Source organism: Salmo trutta, chromosome 38 (genome assembly GCF_901001165.1).
Source record: "Salmo trutta chromosome 38, fSalTru1.1, whole genome shotgun sequence".
NCBI classification, from domain to species: Eukaryota; Metazoa; Chordata; class Actinopteri; order Salmoniformes; family Salmonidae; genus Salmo; species Salmo trutta.
The window spans coordinates 26,272,843-26,291,678 of record NC_042994.1 but is presented as its reverse complement, the minus strand read 5'-3'; the positions used below and the strand labels follow the sequence as shown (position 1 = coordinate 26,291,678).

General features: G+C 41.4%; 1 protein-coding gene across 1 annotated transcript; it reads left to right on the top strand.

Annotated features, from left to right (window-relative positions):
* The first annotated feature begins 352 nt into the window (after positions 1 to 352).
* LOC115178489 (cytochrome P450 3A27-like) lies at positions 353 to 15,112 on the top strand. The gene is made up of 13 exons (XM_029739702.1): positions 353 to 655; positions 929 to 1,022; positions 1,434 to 1,486; positions 3,996 to 4,095; positions 4,376 to 4,489; positions 6,554 to 6,642; positions 8,783 to 8,931; positions 10,829 to 10,956; positions 11,263 to 11,341; positions 11,766 to 11,926; positions 13,030 to 13,256; positions 13,836 to 13,998; positions 14,723 to 15,112. The coding sequence occupies exons 1-13, from the start codon at positions 582 to 584 to the stop codon at positions 14,831 to 14,833; spliced, it is 1,542 nt and encodes a 513-aa protein (XP_029595562.1). The 5' UTR covers positions 353 to 581; the 3' UTR covers positions 14,834 to 15,112.
* Positions 15,113 to 18,836: the final 3,724 nt, after the last annotated feature.

The following is an 18,836-nucleotide window of genomic DNA, read 5'->3' as shown; positions in this document are numbered from 1 at the left end:
CTGCAATAAGAGCTACGATGCTAATACTTGTGTAAACTCTTCACATTTCATGGACCCAAGATCCAGAGGTAACGCTGTACAGTAAAATAGAAGTATGTCCCAAATCAATTATAATACAGCCACAGTGCGACTTCAACAATTTTTTGTGTCAAATGTACTACTTATTGTCTTTTGTTTAATTCAAATAACAACATTCTAACCCTGTTCAGCATTATCTTGTCCAAATATGGCATTATATCCACTATTTTTATCCGTTTGCGTCAGTTACAGTATGGGACTTTTATTTTGAAGTCGAACCGCAAATTCCATTGTGGCTCATCCTTATTCTAGCTAGCATCACACATGTGCTTTTCCGACGGGATACAATAACCACTTGTAACCTGCACGGTCTCAAACAGAGTACGGAGAAGAGCAACGGTTGGTAGTTGAGATCTGCCGCGTGCACAGAAGAACCACACTAGAACCAGACAGAGAAAACAACTCAAAACCTGTCAGACCATTGGACAAGTGAACTCAAACGAGCCTGAGAGAAATCGGAACCTTTGTTTTCTGAAGCGGCAGGGAACCGAACCAGAGGAAAGATGATGAGTTTTCTGCCATACTTCTCCGCTGAGACCTGGACCCTCCTGGCCCTCCTCATCACCCTAATAGTAGTGTAAGGTCTTACATCAAATCAAATGTTATTTGTCACATTTATCGTAGTTAACCGGTGTAGACTAGCAGTGAAATGCTTAGTTAGGGGTCCTCTTCCAACAATGATAACATTGACTTACATCAAATCAAATGTTATTTGTCACATTTATCGTAGTTAACCGGTGTAGACTAGCAGTGAAATGCTTAGTTAGGGGTCCTTTTCCAACAATGCAAGATAAGATATATATTTTGTATACTTCTGTAGAACATATTACTAGTTAACGTGTGTGTACAGGTACGGGTACTGGCCCTATGGTGTTTTCACTAAGATGGGTGTCCCTGGTCCCAAACCCCTACCTTACTTTGGCACAATGATGGAGTATAAAAAGGTTAGTACCCATTCAGAATAAACATCTCTCTCATATTTTAAACAGTAGTGTTAGTTTTCTCCCATGTAAAACAATACATTGAGAAGGAAAAAGAGCACTAGCCGGTTGTTTTAACAATAGATAAATAAAAGGTAATATGAGACATGATCAGTCTAGAAGTGTTGCTTGAACCTGGGGACCATAGAAAATAACAAACCCTCCTCAACCCTCACCTGTTTCAGGTGTGTTCTCTGTTCAGGTGTAAGACACACCTACATGATCTCCTAGGGCATGAATCAGCTGTTTCTTTTTTTCTATCTCTCTCTTTCTCTCTCTCTCTCTCTCTCTCTCTCTCACTTGCTCTCTCATTCTCTCTCTAATTCTCTCTCTCTCTCTACCTCTCTCTACCTCTCTCTGCCTCTCTGTGTACAGGGTTTCACTAACTTTGACACAGAGTGCTTTCAGAAGTACGGGAGAATCTGGGGGTGAGTTCAGTTGGCTGTACCGTACTAGGATGACTCACAACTGTAATATGCTCTTTCCTTACAATTCATCACCTGCTCAAGCTGTCATGTGACCATGAGGAATAGTATTAGTAATGTCAACCAAAACCAGAATAATGTTTTCTATGTCATTTTATAAGAGGTGGTTAATAAATGTGTGGGTTTCCAGTGTTGGGTAGGTTACTTTCTAAATGTAATCCGTTACAGTTACTAGTTTTACCTGTCCAACATTACCCCAAACTCAGTAACGTAATCGGATTACATTCAGTACCTAGTTTTACCTGTCCAACATTACCCCAAACTCAGTAACGTAATCTGATTACATTCAGTTACTTTAGATGACTTTCCCTTTAAGAGGCAATACATTTTACTTCCTGGGTTGGTTATGTAGGCTTCTTCTAACCCATCGCTTTCTACTGTTAGGTTCTAAATGAACCCAGTAAAACTCACGGATGATTAGTAAAGCTTAAATCAAGTTTATTCGCTCATTAGCGTCAATACAGCTGCATCAGACAAAAGACATATTCACACAAACACTGATGTTTAACCCTTTCTCCTACGCTGAGTCTCCTCCTACACATCTGAACAGCCAATACAGAACCTTAGTGATTCCTGTTCTTCCTCACTTCATCTGACCTGACCTCTGCCTCAAAGTGCTCGCTCCTCCTCACGGCTTTTCTTGTACCAGACGGTGTCTATCCTCCTCTCATAGGATCCATGACAATAACATATCCTGACATAATGTAAACATGATAAATTCCCCTCTCTCCCTCAGTGACAGGAATAAGTATATTTCATGATTTCATAAGTCAAGAAATCAGAACCTAACACTACTATATATAATAATAGGATTAAACAAACTTAAACTTGCGGCTCTTTTCAATGCTGATTTGAATGTCATTGAGAAAACAGAGAAGTGTCAAAGATATTTTTTCACAAACATCTTTTCTGAATTTAAAGTAATCCTCAAAGTAATCATCTAGTTTTTCAAAAATATCTGTAATCTGATTACAATATTTTTTTGCTGTTAATGTAACAGATTACAGTTAACGTTTAAAAAAAGATCCCTTACATGTAATCCGTTACTCCCCAACCATGTGTTTCTCCTCTGTGAAGGATCTATGATGGGAGGCAGTCTGTTCTGTGTACCATGTAGGTGTATGTAGTGCATTCGGAAAGTATTCAGACCCCTTCACTTTTTCCACATTTTGTTATGTTGCCTTATACTAAAATGGATTAAATCGTTTTCCCCTCTCATCAATCTACTCACAATACCCCATAATGAAAAAGCAAAAACAGATTTTTATACATTTTTGCAAATGTATAAAACCCCCCCCAGAAATATCACATTTACACTATTAGTATTCAGACCCTTTACTCAGTACTTTGTTGATGCACTTTTGGCAGCAATTACAGCCTCAAGTCTTCTTGGGTATGATGCTATAAGCTTGGCACACCTGTATTTGGGGAGTTTCTCCCATTCTTCTCTGCAGATCCTCTCAAGCTCTGTCAGGTTCAATGGGGAGCGTCGCTGCACAGCTATTTTCAGGTCTCTCCAGAGATGTTCGATTGGCCACTCTACCATAAAAGGCTTGATGGATGGTGGGCTGCAGAGATGGTTGTCCTTCTTGAAGGTTCTCCCATCTCCACAGAGGAACCCTAGAACTCTGTCAGAGTGACCATCGGGTTCTTGGTCACCTCCCTGACTAAAGCCCTTCTCCCCCGATTGCTCAGTTTGGCCGGACGGCCAGCTCTAGGAAGAGTCTTGGTGGTTCGAAACTTCTTCCATTTAAGAATGATGGAGGCCACTGTGTTCTCGGGGACCTTCAATGCTGCAGACATGTTTTGGTGCCATTCCCCAGATCTTTGCCTCGACACAATCCTGTCTCGGAGCTCTACGGACAATTCCTTCAACCTCATCACTTGGTTTTTGCTCTGACGTGCGCTGTCAACTGTGGGACCTTATATAGACAGGTGTGTGCTTTTCCAAATCATGTCCAATCAATTGAATTTACCACAGGTGGACTCCAATCAAGTTGTAGATCAATGGAAACAGAATGCACTTGAGCTCAATTTGGAGTCGCATAGCAAAGGGTCTGAATACTTATGTAAATAAGGTTAAAAGCCGTTTTCGCTTCTCGTTATGCGGTATTGTGTGTAGATTTATGAGTTTTTAAAATGTATTTAATCAATATTAGAATAGGGCTGTAATTTAACAAAATGCCTCTGTGAAGGATGTACAATGAGAGGCAGTCTGTTCTGTGTAACATGTAGGTGTAAATATAGTGGTTAAAGCCAGGTGTGTTTCTCCTCTGTGAAGGATCTATGATGGGAGGCAGCCTGTTCTGTGTACCATGTAGGTGTATATATAGTGGTTAAAGCCAGGAGTGTTTCTCCTCTGTGAAGGATCTATGATGGGAGGCAGTCTGTTCTGTGTACCATGTAGGTGAATATATAGTGGTTAAACCAGGTGTGTTTCTCCTCTGTGAAGGATCTATGATGGGAGGCAGCCTGTTCTGTGTATCATGGACAAAAGCATGATCAAGACCGTCCTGATTAAAGAGTGTTACAACATCTTCACCAACCGCAGGGTGAGACACACACACACACACACACACACACACACACACACACACACACACACACACACACACACACAAACACACACACACACACACACACACACACACACACACACACACACACACACACACACACACACACACACACACACACATCCCCTAATAATAATCTCAATAATAATAATCCTAACATTATTACTGATATTATTAATACATTTTTTGTGTTTCAGAAATTAATTCTGAACGGCGAGCTGTTTGATATTTAATACAACTGTCCTCCATGTTTTAGAACTTCCATCTGAACGGCGAGCTATTTGATGCGTTGTCCGTCGCCGAGGACGATACATGGAGACGGATCCGCAGTGTCCTCTCACCTTCCTTTACCTCTGGACGACTAAAAGAGGTAGAACCATCCCTCCATCTCTCCCTTTCTATGTTTTATCAACATGTTATAAACACTTTATAACTTGTTATAACTCTTTATTAACTCATTATAGCTTGTTATAAACTCTTTAACTCATTATAGCTTGTTATAAACTCTATATAAACTCATTATAGCTTGTTATAAACTCTTTATAAACTTATTATAGATACCTTATTTACATTATTATTCAAAGGTGGAGTCATGCGTCCTCTGAAACATGACCCGCCTGACCACCTACTTCCTGTTTTACCTGGATTTCAGCATTACTAATGTGAAACTTTGTTCGACTGATAACCCGAGTCAGTTTGCAGGCGCCCGGCCTTGTCACAAGAAGTCGCTAGAGCACGATAGGCCAATTGTGTGCCATCCTATAGGGTTCACGGTCAAGGTCGGTTGTGACACAGCCTGGGATCGAACACCAGGCTGTGCAGTGCTTTTGACCGCTGCACCACCCAGGACCCCTATGTTCTTCATTCTAATGAAATGCTTGAATCATAATATAGGACTACTATTAGATGCAGATGGCTTTCACTTCTCTTCACGAAGATTTAATGGTTATATGGGTCTGAATAAATAACTGCTATAGTCTACCGCCATCTGAATGGTTATGGGTCTGAATAAATAACTGCTATAGTCTACCACCATCTGAATGGTTATGGGTCTGAATAAATAACTGCTATAGTCTACCGCCATCTGAATGGTTATGGGTCTGAATAAATAACTGCTATAGTCTACCACCATCTGAATGGTTATGGGTCTGAATAAATAACTGCTATAGTTTACCGCCATCTGAATGGTTATGGGTCTGAATTAATAACTGTTATAGTTTACCGCCATCTGAATGGTTATGGGTCTGAATAAATAACTGCTATAGTCTACCACCATCTGAATGGTTATGGGTCTGAATAAATAACTGCTATAGTCTACCACCATCTGAATGGTTATGGGTCTGAATAAATAACTGCTACAGCTTACCACCATCTGAATGGTTATGGGTCTGAATAAATAACTGCTATAGTCTACCACCATCTGAATGGTTATGGGTCTGAATAAATAACTGCTATAGTCTACCACCATCTGAATGGTTATGGGTCTGAATAAATAACTGCTATAGTCTACCACCATCTGAATGGTTATGGGTCTGAATAAATAACTGCTATAGTCTACCACCATCTGAATGGTTATGGGTCTGAATAAATAACTGCTATAGTCTACCACCATCTGAATGGTTATGGGTCTGAATAAATAACTGCTATAGTCTACCACCATCTGAATGGTTATGGGTCTGAATAAATAACTGCTATAGTCTACCACCATCTGAATGGTTATGGGTCTGAATAAATAACTGCTATAGTCTACCACCATCTGAATGGTTATGGGTCTGAATAAATAACTGCTATAGTCTACCACCATCTGAATGGTTATGGGTCTGAATAAATAACTGCTATAGTCTACCACCATCTGAATGGTTATGGGTCTGAATGGTTATGGGTCTGAATAAATAACTGCTATAGTCTACCACCATCTGAATGGTTATGGGTCTGAATAAATAACTGCTATAGTCTACCACCATCTGAATGGTTATGGGTCTGAATGGTTATGGGTCTGAATAAATAACTGCTATAGTTTACCACCATCTGAATGGTTATGGGTCTGAATAAATAACTGCTACAGCTTACCACCATTGTGCGTTCGCTCTTCTTTCAAACTACCCGTGATTTCTATTGGCTGCTCTATTTAACATTCAGCAAACAAGAGCTTGCATCCCTCTTCGATTAGTCTATTTGTATAGGAAATGTAACAACAACAACAATGTCCAGCAAGCTATTCTAGTCTAGCTTTTCCTGAATGGGAATCCAAGAGCTAAGGAGCATAATTTACTGGTGTCTCTTAGTTATTTATCCCAGGAAAAGGAAGTGGTTTTGTGCGGTAACTCTCGGCCATTCAACCCTAATCATGAAGCAGCACTCTGCTAACCTCTTTCTCTCTCTCTCTCTCTGTCTTTCTCTCTGTCTCTGTCTCTCTCTCTCTATATATATATAGATGTTTGGTATCATGAAGCAGCACTCTTCTAACCTGCTGAGCGGAATGAAGAAGCAGGCAGATAAAGACCAGGCCATCGAAGTGAAGGAGTGAGTCCTGACCTCTAACCTCTGACATTTCACCTTACACCTCTGAGTCTTAATTGTAATACACATACATACATATATATATTAAAACATATAAATATATATATATATACATACAGTGGCAAGAAAAAGTATGTGAACACTTTGGAATTACCTGGATTTCTGCATAAATGGTCATCAAATTTGATCTGATCTTCATCTAAGTCACAACAAGACAAAGTCTGCTTAAACTAATAACACACAAACAATTATACGTTTTTATGTCTTTATTGAACACACCGTGTAAACATTCACAGTGCAGGGTGGAAGAGGTATGTGAACCCTTGGATTTAATAACTGGTTGACCCTCCTTTGGCAGCAATAACCTCAACCAAACGATTTCTGTAGTTGTGGATCAGACCTGCACAATGATCAGGAGGAATTTTGGACCATTCCTCTTTACAAAACTGTCTCAGTTCAGCAATATTCTTGTGAAGTCTGGTGTGAACCGCTCTCTTGAGGTCCTGCCATAGCATCTTAATCGGGTTGAGGTCAGGACTCTGACTGGGCCACTCCAGAAGGAGTATTTTCTTCTCTTGAAGCCATTCTGTTGTTGATTTACTTCTGTGTTTTGGGTCGTTGTCCTGTTGCATCACCCAACTTCTGTTGAGCTTCAATTGGCGGACAGATAGCCTTCCATTCTCCTGCAAAAAGTATTGATAAACTTGGAAATACATTTTTCCGTTGATGATAGCAAGCTGTCCAGGCCCTGAGACAGGAAAGCAGCCCCAAACAATGATGCTCCCTCCACCATACTTTACAGTTGGGAAGAGATTTTTATGTTGGTGTGCTGTGCCTTTATTTCTCCACACACAGTGTTGTGTGTTCCTTCCAAACAACTCAACTGTAGTTTCATCTGTCCACAAAATATTTTGCCGGTAGCGCTGTGGAACATCCAGGTGCACTTTTGCAAACTTCAGACGTGCAGAAATTGTTTTTTTTGGACAGCATTGGCTTCTTCTGTGGTGTCCTCCCATGAACATTATTCTTGTTTATTGTTTTACGTATTGTAGACTCATCAACAGAGATGTTAGCATGTTCCAGAGGTTTCTGTAAGTCTTTAGCTGACACTCTAGGATTCTTCTTAACATCATTGAGCATTCTGCACTGTGCTCTTGCAGTCATCTTTGCAGGATGGCCACTCCTAGGGAGAGTAGCAACAGTGCTGAACTTTCTCCATTTATAGACAATTTGTCTTACCGTGGACTGATGAACATCAAGGCTTTTAGAGATACTTTTGTAACCCTTTCAAGCTTTATGGAAGTCAACAATTCTTAATCTTAGGTCTTCTGAGACCTCTTCTGTTCGAGGCATGGTTCACATCAGGCAATGCTTCTTGTGAATAGGAAACTCAGGTTTTGTGAGTGTTTTTTATAGGGCAGGGCAGCTCTAACCAACATCTCCAATCTCGTCTCATTGATTGGACTCCAGGTTAGTTGACTCCTGACTCCAATTAGCTTTTGGAGAAGTCATTAGCCTAGGGGTTCACATACTTTTTCCAACCTACACTGTGAATGTTTAAATTATGTATTCAATATAGACAAGAAAAATACAATAATTTGTGTTATTAGTTTAAGCACACTGTGTTTGTCTACTGTTGTGACTAAGATGAAAATCAGATCAAATTTTATAACAAATTTATTCAGAAATACAGGTAATTCCAAAGGGTTCACATACTTTGTCTTGCCACTGTTGTTGTGTGGTCAGTAGATGTGTGGTCAGTAGATGTGTGGTCAGTAGATGTGTGGTCAGTAGATGTGTGGTCAGTAGATGTGTGGTCAGTAGATGTGTGGTCAGTAGATGTGTGGTTGTGGTCAGTAGTTGTGTGGTTGTGGTCAGTAGTTGTGGTCAATAATTGTGTGGTCAGTAGTTGTGTTCAGTAGTTGAGGTCAGTAGTTGTGGTCAGTAACTGTGTGGTTGTGGTCTATAGTTGAGTGATTGTGGTCACTAGTTTTGTGGTTGTGGTCAGTTGTTGTTTGGTCAGTAACTGTTTGGTTGTGGTCAGTAGTTGTGTGGTTGTGGTCAGTAGTTGTGTGGTCAGTAGTTGTGGTCAGTAGTTGTGAGGTCAGTAGCTGTGTGGTGTGTAATTGTGTTTGTGTTGCAGGTTCTTTGGGCCCTACAGTATGGACGTGGTCACCAGCACAGCCTTCAGTGTGGACATTGACTCTCTGAACAACCCTTCAGACCCCTTCGTTTCCAACATCAAGAAGATGCTCAAGTTTGACCTGTTCAACCCACTGTTCCTCCTCGTCGGTGAGACCGCACACGCACACGCATGCGCAGACACACAGGACGCAAAGTTGTACTTTTTAATCCTATAAAGTTATATACCTCTGTATAAGAATGATATAAAGTCTGACCCTGGGAATTATAGGCCTGTATCTATCCTCTGTGTAACATCAAAGATCCTGGAGAGAGTTGTACATGAGGAAAGAGATTGAGGGAAATCTGTGTGGAATGGTACTGCTTGACCTACAGAAGGCCTTTGATACAGTTAACCACTGTCTCCTCATCTCCAAACTGGAGGCAGTGGGGTTAAGCAGTATCCCTCTAGGCTGGGTAAAGTCCTATTTATCAGGAAGGGAGCAAGTATTAGAGGTTAACGGTTCACTGTCTCAGGCAAAACCAATGAGTTGTGGCGTTCCGCAGGGGAGCATGCTTGGTTTAATTGCTGTTTTAATTGTATATTAATGATATGAAAGATGCTTGTTCTTGCCGTCTTTTTCTTTATGCGGATGACTACACTTCTGGTGTCTCACAAAATTAAAACTATGTTGGAGAGCATAATTAGCACAGAGCTTACTAACCATTAGAAAATGGCTTGGAGATATTAAGCTATTTCTGCACTTAGGGAAAACTGAAGCAAATATTTTTGGATCCAGACCTAAATTGAGTAGGTCCTCTAAAATCAGAGTGGAGTTAGGGGGTCAGGTGCTGACTACTAAAACCTCTGTTAGCTACCTGGGATGTATCCTTGATGGAAGCTTGGGAGGTGTGAGCATGGCCAATAAAGTGCTAAGGAAGGTTAATGCCAGGACTAAGGTTTTGGCTAGAAAGTCCAAGCTGCTTGATAAGGACTCCATGAAAGTGCTAGCTACTGCCCTCATTCAATGCCATTTTGACTATGCTAGTACTTCGTTGTTTGGGGGCTTATCCAAACGTATGAAGGGGAAGCTCCAGATAGCCCAGAATAAGCTGATCAGGGTAGTATTGAAGGTGAGTCCGCTTACTCACGTAGTCAGGAGCTGCTTTCAGGAACTCAACTGGCTGCCTGTTTAGGCTAGGGTGTCCCAGATTAGACTAGGTTTGGTTAACAGGAGTATTTATGGTCCTGCGCCCAGATATCTAAGTGATTACTTTCCTCGTGTTAGGGATGCACACAATCACAGCACCAGATCAGGTGTTGCTGATGTGTGCTTATACAGGTTCAGGAGCAATGCTGGGAAAGGTACTTTCTTGTGTACTGGAGCCTCAGAATGGAATGAGTTGCCTCTGCCCATAAAAACAACATCCTCTCTGGGCAGCTTTAAAAATAAAAATATGTTTGATGTCTTCTGTGCCCATATGAATAACCCCTATGATGTAACTGGAACGATGAGATAAATGTTCTTCTTCTCTGTTTTTGTATTAAAATATCACTGCCATACTGTGCTTAACTGTGTTCGATCTTGTCTAGCCATCATGTCTCAAGAGGACCAGAATGGAAATAAGTCCCAGACTTTGCGTGTTATTCTCCATGATTTAACAATGGAAATAAGTTCCAGACTTTATTGTGTGTTATCCTCCATGATTTAACAATGGAAATAAGTCCCAGAATTTATTGTCTGTTATCCTCCATGATCTAACAATGGAAATAAGTCCCAGAATTGATTGTCTGTTATCCTCCATGATCTAACAATGGAAATAAGTCCCAGACTTTACTGTGTGTTATCCTCCATGATTTAACAATGGAAATAAGTCCCAGAATTTATTGTGTGTTATTCTCCATGATTTAACAATGGAAATAAGTCCCAGACTTTACTGTGTGTTAATCTCCATGATTTAACTCATGTTCATGTATGGCTTTTTCAAGTTTTATATGTGCTTGTTTTTTTAAATGGTCAAATTAATAAACTAAAACTTTCTATAAAATGTTCCTCTCCTTCTCCAGCGTTGTTTCCCTTCACTGGTCCTATCTTGGAGAAGATGAAGTTTTCTTTCTTCCCGACTGCGGTGACAGACTTCTTTTACGCCTCGCTGGCTAAGATCAAATCTGGACGTGACACTGGGAACTCAACTGTAAACATGTTTTATATTTGATTGTTATGTTGATATTTTCATCTGAACATTTGTATTTGTATTGTAATATTCTGTATTTATTTATTATATAACTATGTAAATATGTAATATAACTAGTGATGGTGACCAATATGGAACGTCCATATCGATATCATGTTGGAATTTAAAAACACTATTATTGGGACCCAAATATCTACATTCATATTAGAATCTCTTTGTGTTGGTTGTGATTGGTCCAGATAGAGTGGAATCTGTTTGTATTAATTGTGACTGGATGAATTTGACCTCATGTCTATCTGCTTCCAGAGTCGGGTGGATTTCTTACAGCTGATGATCGACTCTCAGAAAGGCAACGACACAAAGACAGGAGATGATCAGACTAATGGTACCTGCCGAGCAAACACCTGGAAACTGCTGTTACAAACACACACCTGTAAACTACTGTTACAAACAAACACCTGTAAACTGCTGTTACAAACACACACCTGGAAACTGCTATTACAAACACACACCTGTAAACTGCTGTTACAAACACACACCTGTTTTAAACACACACCTGTAAACTACTGTTACCAACACACACCTGTAAACTACTGTTAGATACACACACCTGTAAACTACTGTTGCAAACACACACCTGTAAACTACTGTTACAAACACACACCTGTTACAAACACACACCTGTTACAAACACACACCTGTAAACTACATTTACCAACACACCTGGAATCTCTCTCTCTCTCTCTCTCTTCTCCCTTCCTCTCCTCTCCTCTCGTCTCGTCTCCTCTCCTCTCTCTCTCCCTCCACAGGACTGACTGATCATGAGATCTTGTCTCAGGCCATGATCTTCATCTTCGCCGGCTACGAGACCAGCAGCAGTACAATGAGTTTCCTGGCCTATAACCTGGCAACCAACCCCCACACCATGACCAAACTGCAGGAGGAGATAGATACTGTATTCCCCAACAAGGTAACCCCCACACCATGACCAAACTGCAGGAGGTGATAGATACTGTGTTCCCCAACAAGGTAACCCCCACACCATGACCAAACTGCAGGAGGAGATAGATACTGTGTTCCCCAACAAGGTAACCCCCACACCATGACCAAACTGCAGGAGGAGAAAGATACTGTGTTCCCCAACAAGGTAACCCCCACACCATGACCAAACTGCAGGAGGAGAAAGATACTGTGTTCCCCAACAAGGTAACCCCCACACCATGACCAAACTGCAGGAGGAGATAGATACTGTGTTCCCCAACAAGGTAACCCCCACACCATGACCAAACTGCAGGAGGAGATAGATACTGTGTTCCCCAACAAGGTAACCCCCACACCATGACCAAACTGCAGGAGGAGATAGATACTGTGTTCCCCAACAAGGTAACCCCCACACCATGATCAAACTGCAGAAGTCGATAGATACTGTGTTCCCCAACAAGGTAACCCCCACACCATGACCAAACTGCAGGAGGAGATAGATACTGTGTTCCCCAACAAGGTAACCCCCACACCATGACCAAACTGCAGGAGGATATAGATACTGTGTTCCCCAACAAGGTAACCCCCACACCATGACCAAACTGCAGAAGGAGATAGATACTGTGTTCCCCAACAAGGTAACCCCCACACCATGACCAAACTGCAGGAGGAGATATATACTGTGTTCCCCAACAAGGTAACCCCCACACCATGACCAAACTGCAGGAGGAGATAGATACTGTGTTCCCCAACAAGGTAACCCCCACACCATGACCAAACTGCCGGAGGAGGTAGATTCTGTGTGGGTGCCAGATGTGGTGAGGTACTGATCTGTGTGTAACCCCGGTGCCAGATGTGGTGAGGTACTGATGTGTGTGTAACCCTGGTGCCAGATGTGGTGTGGTACTGATGTGTATGGCATCCCGGTGCCAGATGTGGGGAGGTACAAATTTTTGTGTAACCCCGGTGTCAGATGTGGTGAGGTACTGATGTGTGTGTAACCCCGGTGTCAGATGTGGTGAGGTTCTGATTTGTATGTAACCCCGGTGCCAGATGTGTTGAGGTACTGATGTGTGTGTAACCCCGGTGCAGGCTCCAATCCAGTACGAAGCTCTGACGCAGATGGACTATTTGGACTGTGTGTTGAACGAGTCTCTGAGACTGTACCCCATCGCCCCGCGACTGGAGAGGGTCGCCAAGAAGACGGTGGAGATCAATGGCATCGTCATCCCCAAAGACTGCATTGTCCTGGTTCCCACGTGGACCCTCCACCGTGACCCAGAGATCTGGTCAGACCCTGAGGAGTTCAAACCAGAGAGGTACTGGACCGCACCGTAACCACAATCCAACCATAACACAACCTTAATACAACCACAGTACAACCATAACACAACCACAACACAACCATAACACAACCGTAATACAACCACAGTACTAGCACAATACAACCATAACACAACCACAATACAAACATAACACAACCTTAATACAACCACAGTACAACCACAATACAACCATAACACAGCAACAATACAACCACAATACAACCACAATCCAACCATAACACAACCTTAATAAAACCACAGTACAACCATAACACAACCACAGCACAACCACAAAACAACCACAATTCAACCATAACACAACCACAATACAAACACAAGAGCATTACTACATTTTGCTACAACGTAACTACAGTGCATCATAGTACTGCAGTTCAATGTGTTATGTGTCTGGAACACAAACACAAATCAACTACAATACAATGTGTAATGTATCTGAACCACAACCACAATACAACCACAAATCGACTACAATACAATGTGTTATGTGTCTGAACCACAACCACAAATCAACTACAATACAATGTGTAATATGTCTGCCCTCTCCCTGTCCAGGTTCAGTAAGGAGAACAAGGAGTCTATTGATCCGTACACGTACATGCCGTTTGGGGCGGGGCCCAGGAACTGTATCGGGATGCGTTTCGCCCTGATCATGATCAAACTGGCCATGGTCGAGATCCTCCAGAGTTTCACTTTCTCCGTCTGTGATGAGACCGAGGTGAGACGCTCACCTGAGCAGACAGAATATGACATCATCAAACATCAGTAGCATTCATAGATAGAGGCTGCACTCGCCGCAGCACCTGTTTTAACATGGTCAGCGACTGTTTTACATTATCACCACCTAAAACAGCTACATGGTAAGTAGCTGTTTTACATGGTCAGCATCTGTCTTAGCATGGTCATTGCCTGTTTTACATGGTCACCACCTGTTTTACATGGTCAACATCTGTTTTGACATGTTCAGCACCTGTTTTAACATGGTTAGCATCATTTTAACATGGTCACCACCTGTTTTAGCATGGTCAGCACCTTTTTTTAACATGGACCTGTTTTAACATGGTCACAATCTGTTTTAGCATGGTCATCACCCTTTTTTAACATGGTCACAATCTGTTTTAACATGGTCATCACCCTTTTTTAACATGGTCACTGCCTGTTTTAACATGGTCACCACCTGTTTTAGCATGGTCACCTGTTGTAACATGGTTTGTTATTCTCTATAGATCCTTTTGGAGATGGACATCCAGGGTTCTGTTCTGTTTAGTTATTCTCTGTAGATCATGTTGGAGATGGACATCCAGGGTTCTGTTCTGTTTAGTTATTCTCTGTAGATCATGTTGGAGATGGACAACCAGGGTTCTGTTCTGTTTAGTTATTCTCTGTAGATCATGTTGGAGATGGACAACCAGGGTTATGTTCTGTTCTGTTATTCTCTATAGATCCCATTGGAGATGGACAACCAGGGTCTGCTGATGCCAAAACGACCAATCAAACTGAGGCTGGAGCCCCGTAGCAACACCCCTAGCAAAACCACCGTCACCTCTCTTTAGTGTCCAACAACGTGACCGTATGCAGGAGCACCCTACCCTGGAGTACCCTTCTCTCTCTCTCTCTCTCTTGCTCTCTCTCTCTCTCTCTCTCTCTCTCTCTCTCTTGCTCTCTCTCTCTCTCTCTTTCTCTCTCCCCCCCCCCACACACAAAAGGGCTATACGACAGACAGAAATACTTCTCTGCACGCCCCCTCACCCCGCTAATGATCCTGGGCTGGTGTGGTTACATGTGGTCTGCGGTTGTGAGGCCGGTTGGACGTACTGCCAAATTCTCTAAAACAACGTTGGAAGTGGCATATGGTAGAGAAATGAACAGTAAATTAGCTCTGGTTGACATTCCTGCAGTCAGCATGCCAATTGCTGATTGTGGCATTGCAATATGTGTTGTGTAACAAAACTGCACATTTTAGAGTGGCCTTTGATTGTCCCCAGCACAAGGTGCACCTGTGTAATGATCATGCTGTTTAATCAGCTTCTTGATATGCCACACCTGTCAGGTGAATGGATTATCTTGACAAAGGATAAAATGCTCACTAACAGGGATGGAAACATTTGTGGACAAAATTTGAGAGAAATTGGCTTTTTGTGCGTATGGAACATTTCTGGGATCTTTTATTTCAGCTCATGAAACGTTTTTTGTTCAAAAGCCTCCTATCTATCTATTGATCGATCGATCGATTGATCAGCAACTGAATATTCAGTCCTTATCCTAACCCTGCTATAGGCTACTGAATACTCAGTCCTGACCCTGCTATAGGCTACTGAATATTCAGTACTTACCCTAACCCTGCTATAGGCTACTGAATACTAGTCCTGACCCTGCTATAGGCTACTGAATATTCAGTACTTACCCTAACCCTGCTATAGGCTACTGAATACTAGTCCTGACCCTGCTATAGGCTACTGAATATTCAGGCTGGGATTCAATAGGCTACTTAATATAACATGATAATAAGACTGAATTCGCGATAAATGTATGATTTCAGTTCAATCAGAAATGACCTTTTAATGGCACATAGCTGACAAAGTGCTGGGATTGAATCCTGGTCTCAGTCTCATGCTTGGTTTGAGTAGGACTCAGAAACCCATGTCCACCAGATAAAAGAAAGATAGTAATACTATGGATGCATTATGGGTACATGTCTTGTTAAAGTTAGACACCAGGAGGTATTAAATCCATGGCATGATGTCATGTCTGGATCCTGCACACTACTGGCTGGTGGCTGGAATTCTCCTAGAATGTAGAACTCTAGCTGGTGTTCTCTAGAACTGTACTCTCATTCTGTTCCTCTGGGTGTTTTGCTGTCCAGTCATTCCAAAATAGAATCTTTACTGTCTGTTGAAATGATCCCTGCAGCTGCTTTGCTTTAACTTTAATCATCACAAACCAATAAAAATCATCACACTAATGAACAAGGTCGTCTGTGTATTTATTAACATTCATAAGACAAAACTTAAGACACAAACACAGAAATATACATGAGAACAATCAGTATTGATTGATTTGTGTTATTTATCAAGACATACTGTATTTGTATTTTCATTCAGCTAGGCCTAATTGTAGTGTTACGACTTGGTCATCCACACGTTTCTTTCAGATCCCAATACCGCCCTTGTGTAGCCGTTGGATGTAAATACACAGCCCTGGTAGCTCCCAGGTCCCATTTACAAACTATTAATTCACTTTCTACATTTTCCAGCTCTTGTACTTTCTGCATTTATAAACACAGTGCAGAGAATCTCTGGTCGCGAAGTTCACCTCCTTCACATAGAGCAAAGTTCACCTTCATATTCCGATACAAAGCAAACAGTGATCAGCTCAAATTAAAAACATTTCTCGTTCTGACCCAGAACCAATACCATATGTCACGTACATGTCTTCTGGTTCCTGGAACTGAGTATTAGCCCTCCCTTCCAAGGGCATAGTCTGTTTAGTACCTTTTTAGGAAAGAAAAATATATGAAAAACATTTTGAATCAGAAGATAACATTGCAGCTTATAATCAGTTGGAATACCAGGTTCGCATCTTATGTCATACTTTTTTTGCCATCTAGTTTAATATATTATTTAATTTAATCTATGGCATTATTTAGGATCCTTAAGACATAAGCTTCTACTATACTAAATAAAACAAATGATTAGAATAACAGTGTGGTTTCACATAAAACTATTTTGGAAATAGTGTGCCTTTCAAACGGAAGCAAACGGAACAAAACGTGGAGGGACATACCTGAATTTATCCCAATAGAAACTCTCATTTTGCTCTGTGTGCTTCCATTTAGTTCTTAAACGTTAGACGGTTTCCGTAATGAATATGCCCCTGCTCTCTCTGTGAATCATTCACCTTCCCTCCCTGCTTTGCTTTCACCTCTCACACAGTCTCCCTCCTATCTCCTTATTGTGTGTGTGTTGTGAACAACATTTGCCTGATAATCAATAGTTGAAAAAGCTGTTCGGGTTCAAAATAAGAGTTACCCATTGAAACTGATGCAAACGGATATAAATTGTGGAATCATGCCACAATTGGACAACATAATCAGTCTCTCCAGGTTTCCGAGATCGCATAATTCAATGCAAAATCAACCAATCAGTGCATATTATGTGAGAGCTCGCAATTTTGACCAAACCCGCACTTTTAGTGCATAAAAGGGTCCAATCATAAGCAGCTTCGTAATTTTGACCAATTGCTGCACTGTTACCGTGGAAAATGGCCCAATTGATTTTGTATAATGTATTCTACTTAAAATCGTCCTAAAACTGAGCACATATGACTTTTTATTGCTTAATATGAAATTAACGTGAAAAGAAACATCACAAAATGTATCTCAGAATTTCGGAAAAGCTCTGCAAAATCAACCATTTTTGGCCACAAAAATCACATATAAATACTGCGAAATCCTGGAGGGACTGTGTAATGTTAAACAAGTTTGGAATATGATATATAAATTCATAAAAAATACAGTATTTAGTTAATTTGACACCACAAAACATATGTTAAAATTGCACTGTAGATGTATTGTCTTCAGGACTGCAACATACCTTCAATGTACAGCCTTATGGATCTTGGGTTCAGGACATGGGGTACCAGCCTTATGGATCTGGGGTTCATGACATGGGGTACCAGCCTTATGGATCTGGGGTTCATGACATGGGGTACCAGCCTTATGGATCTGGGGTTCATGACATGGGGTACCAGCCTTATGGATCTGGGGTTCATGACATGGGGTACAGCCTTATGGATCTGGGGTTCATGACATGGGGTACAGCCTTGTGGATCTGGGGTTCATGACATGGGGTACCAACCTACTCATTGACACCCACAGATTACAATTCTGAAGAGTTTACACAAATATTAGCATCGTAGCTCTTTTTGCGGGACTTTAACTGTGGGAAATCACCTCACAATTCAGCCTATAGTGCCTAGTGAACATTCATATTGCAATGTACAGGGCTCCCGAGTGGCACAGCGGTCTAAGGCACTGCATCTCAGTGCAAGAGGTGTCACTAAAGTCCCTGGTTCGAATGCAGGCTGTATCACATCCGGCCATGATTGGGAGTCCCATAGGGCGGTGCACAATTGGCCCAGCGTCGTCTGGTTTGGCCGGGGTAGGCTGTCATTTTAAATAAGATTTTGCCTAGTTAAATAAAGGTTATGGAATTGTGAGGTGATTTCCCACAGTTAAAGTTCTGCAATAAGAGCTACGATGCTAATATTTGTGTAAACTCTTCACATTTCATGGACCCAAGATCCAGAGGTAACGCTGTACAGTGCAATAGAAGTATGTCCCAAAGCAATTATAATACAGCCACAGTGCAACTTCAACAATTTTTTTTGTGTGTCAAATTACCTACTTATTGTCTTTTGTTTAATTCATATAACAACATTCTAACCTTGTTTAGCATTATCTAATCCAAATATGGCATTATTCCACTATATGTATCTGTTTGCGTCAGTTTCAGTATGGAACTCTTATTTTGAAAGCAAACCCCAAATTCCATTGTG

Excerpts from the sequence above, each read along its gene's own strand:
- LOC115178489 (XM_029739702.1), top strand. The coding sequence starts at position 582 with ATGATGAGTTTTCTGCCATACTTCTCCGCTGAGACCTGGACCCTCCTG. Across the intron at positions 6,643-8,782 it reads CAGGCCATCGAAGTGAAGGA|GTTCTTTGGGCCCTACAGTA; the intron begins GTGAGTCCTGAC and ends TTTGTGTTGCAG. Across the intron at positions 13,999-14,722 it reads CCGTCTGTGATGAGACCGAG|ATCCCATTGGAGATGGACAA; the intron begins GTGAGACGCTCA and ends TATTCTCTATAG.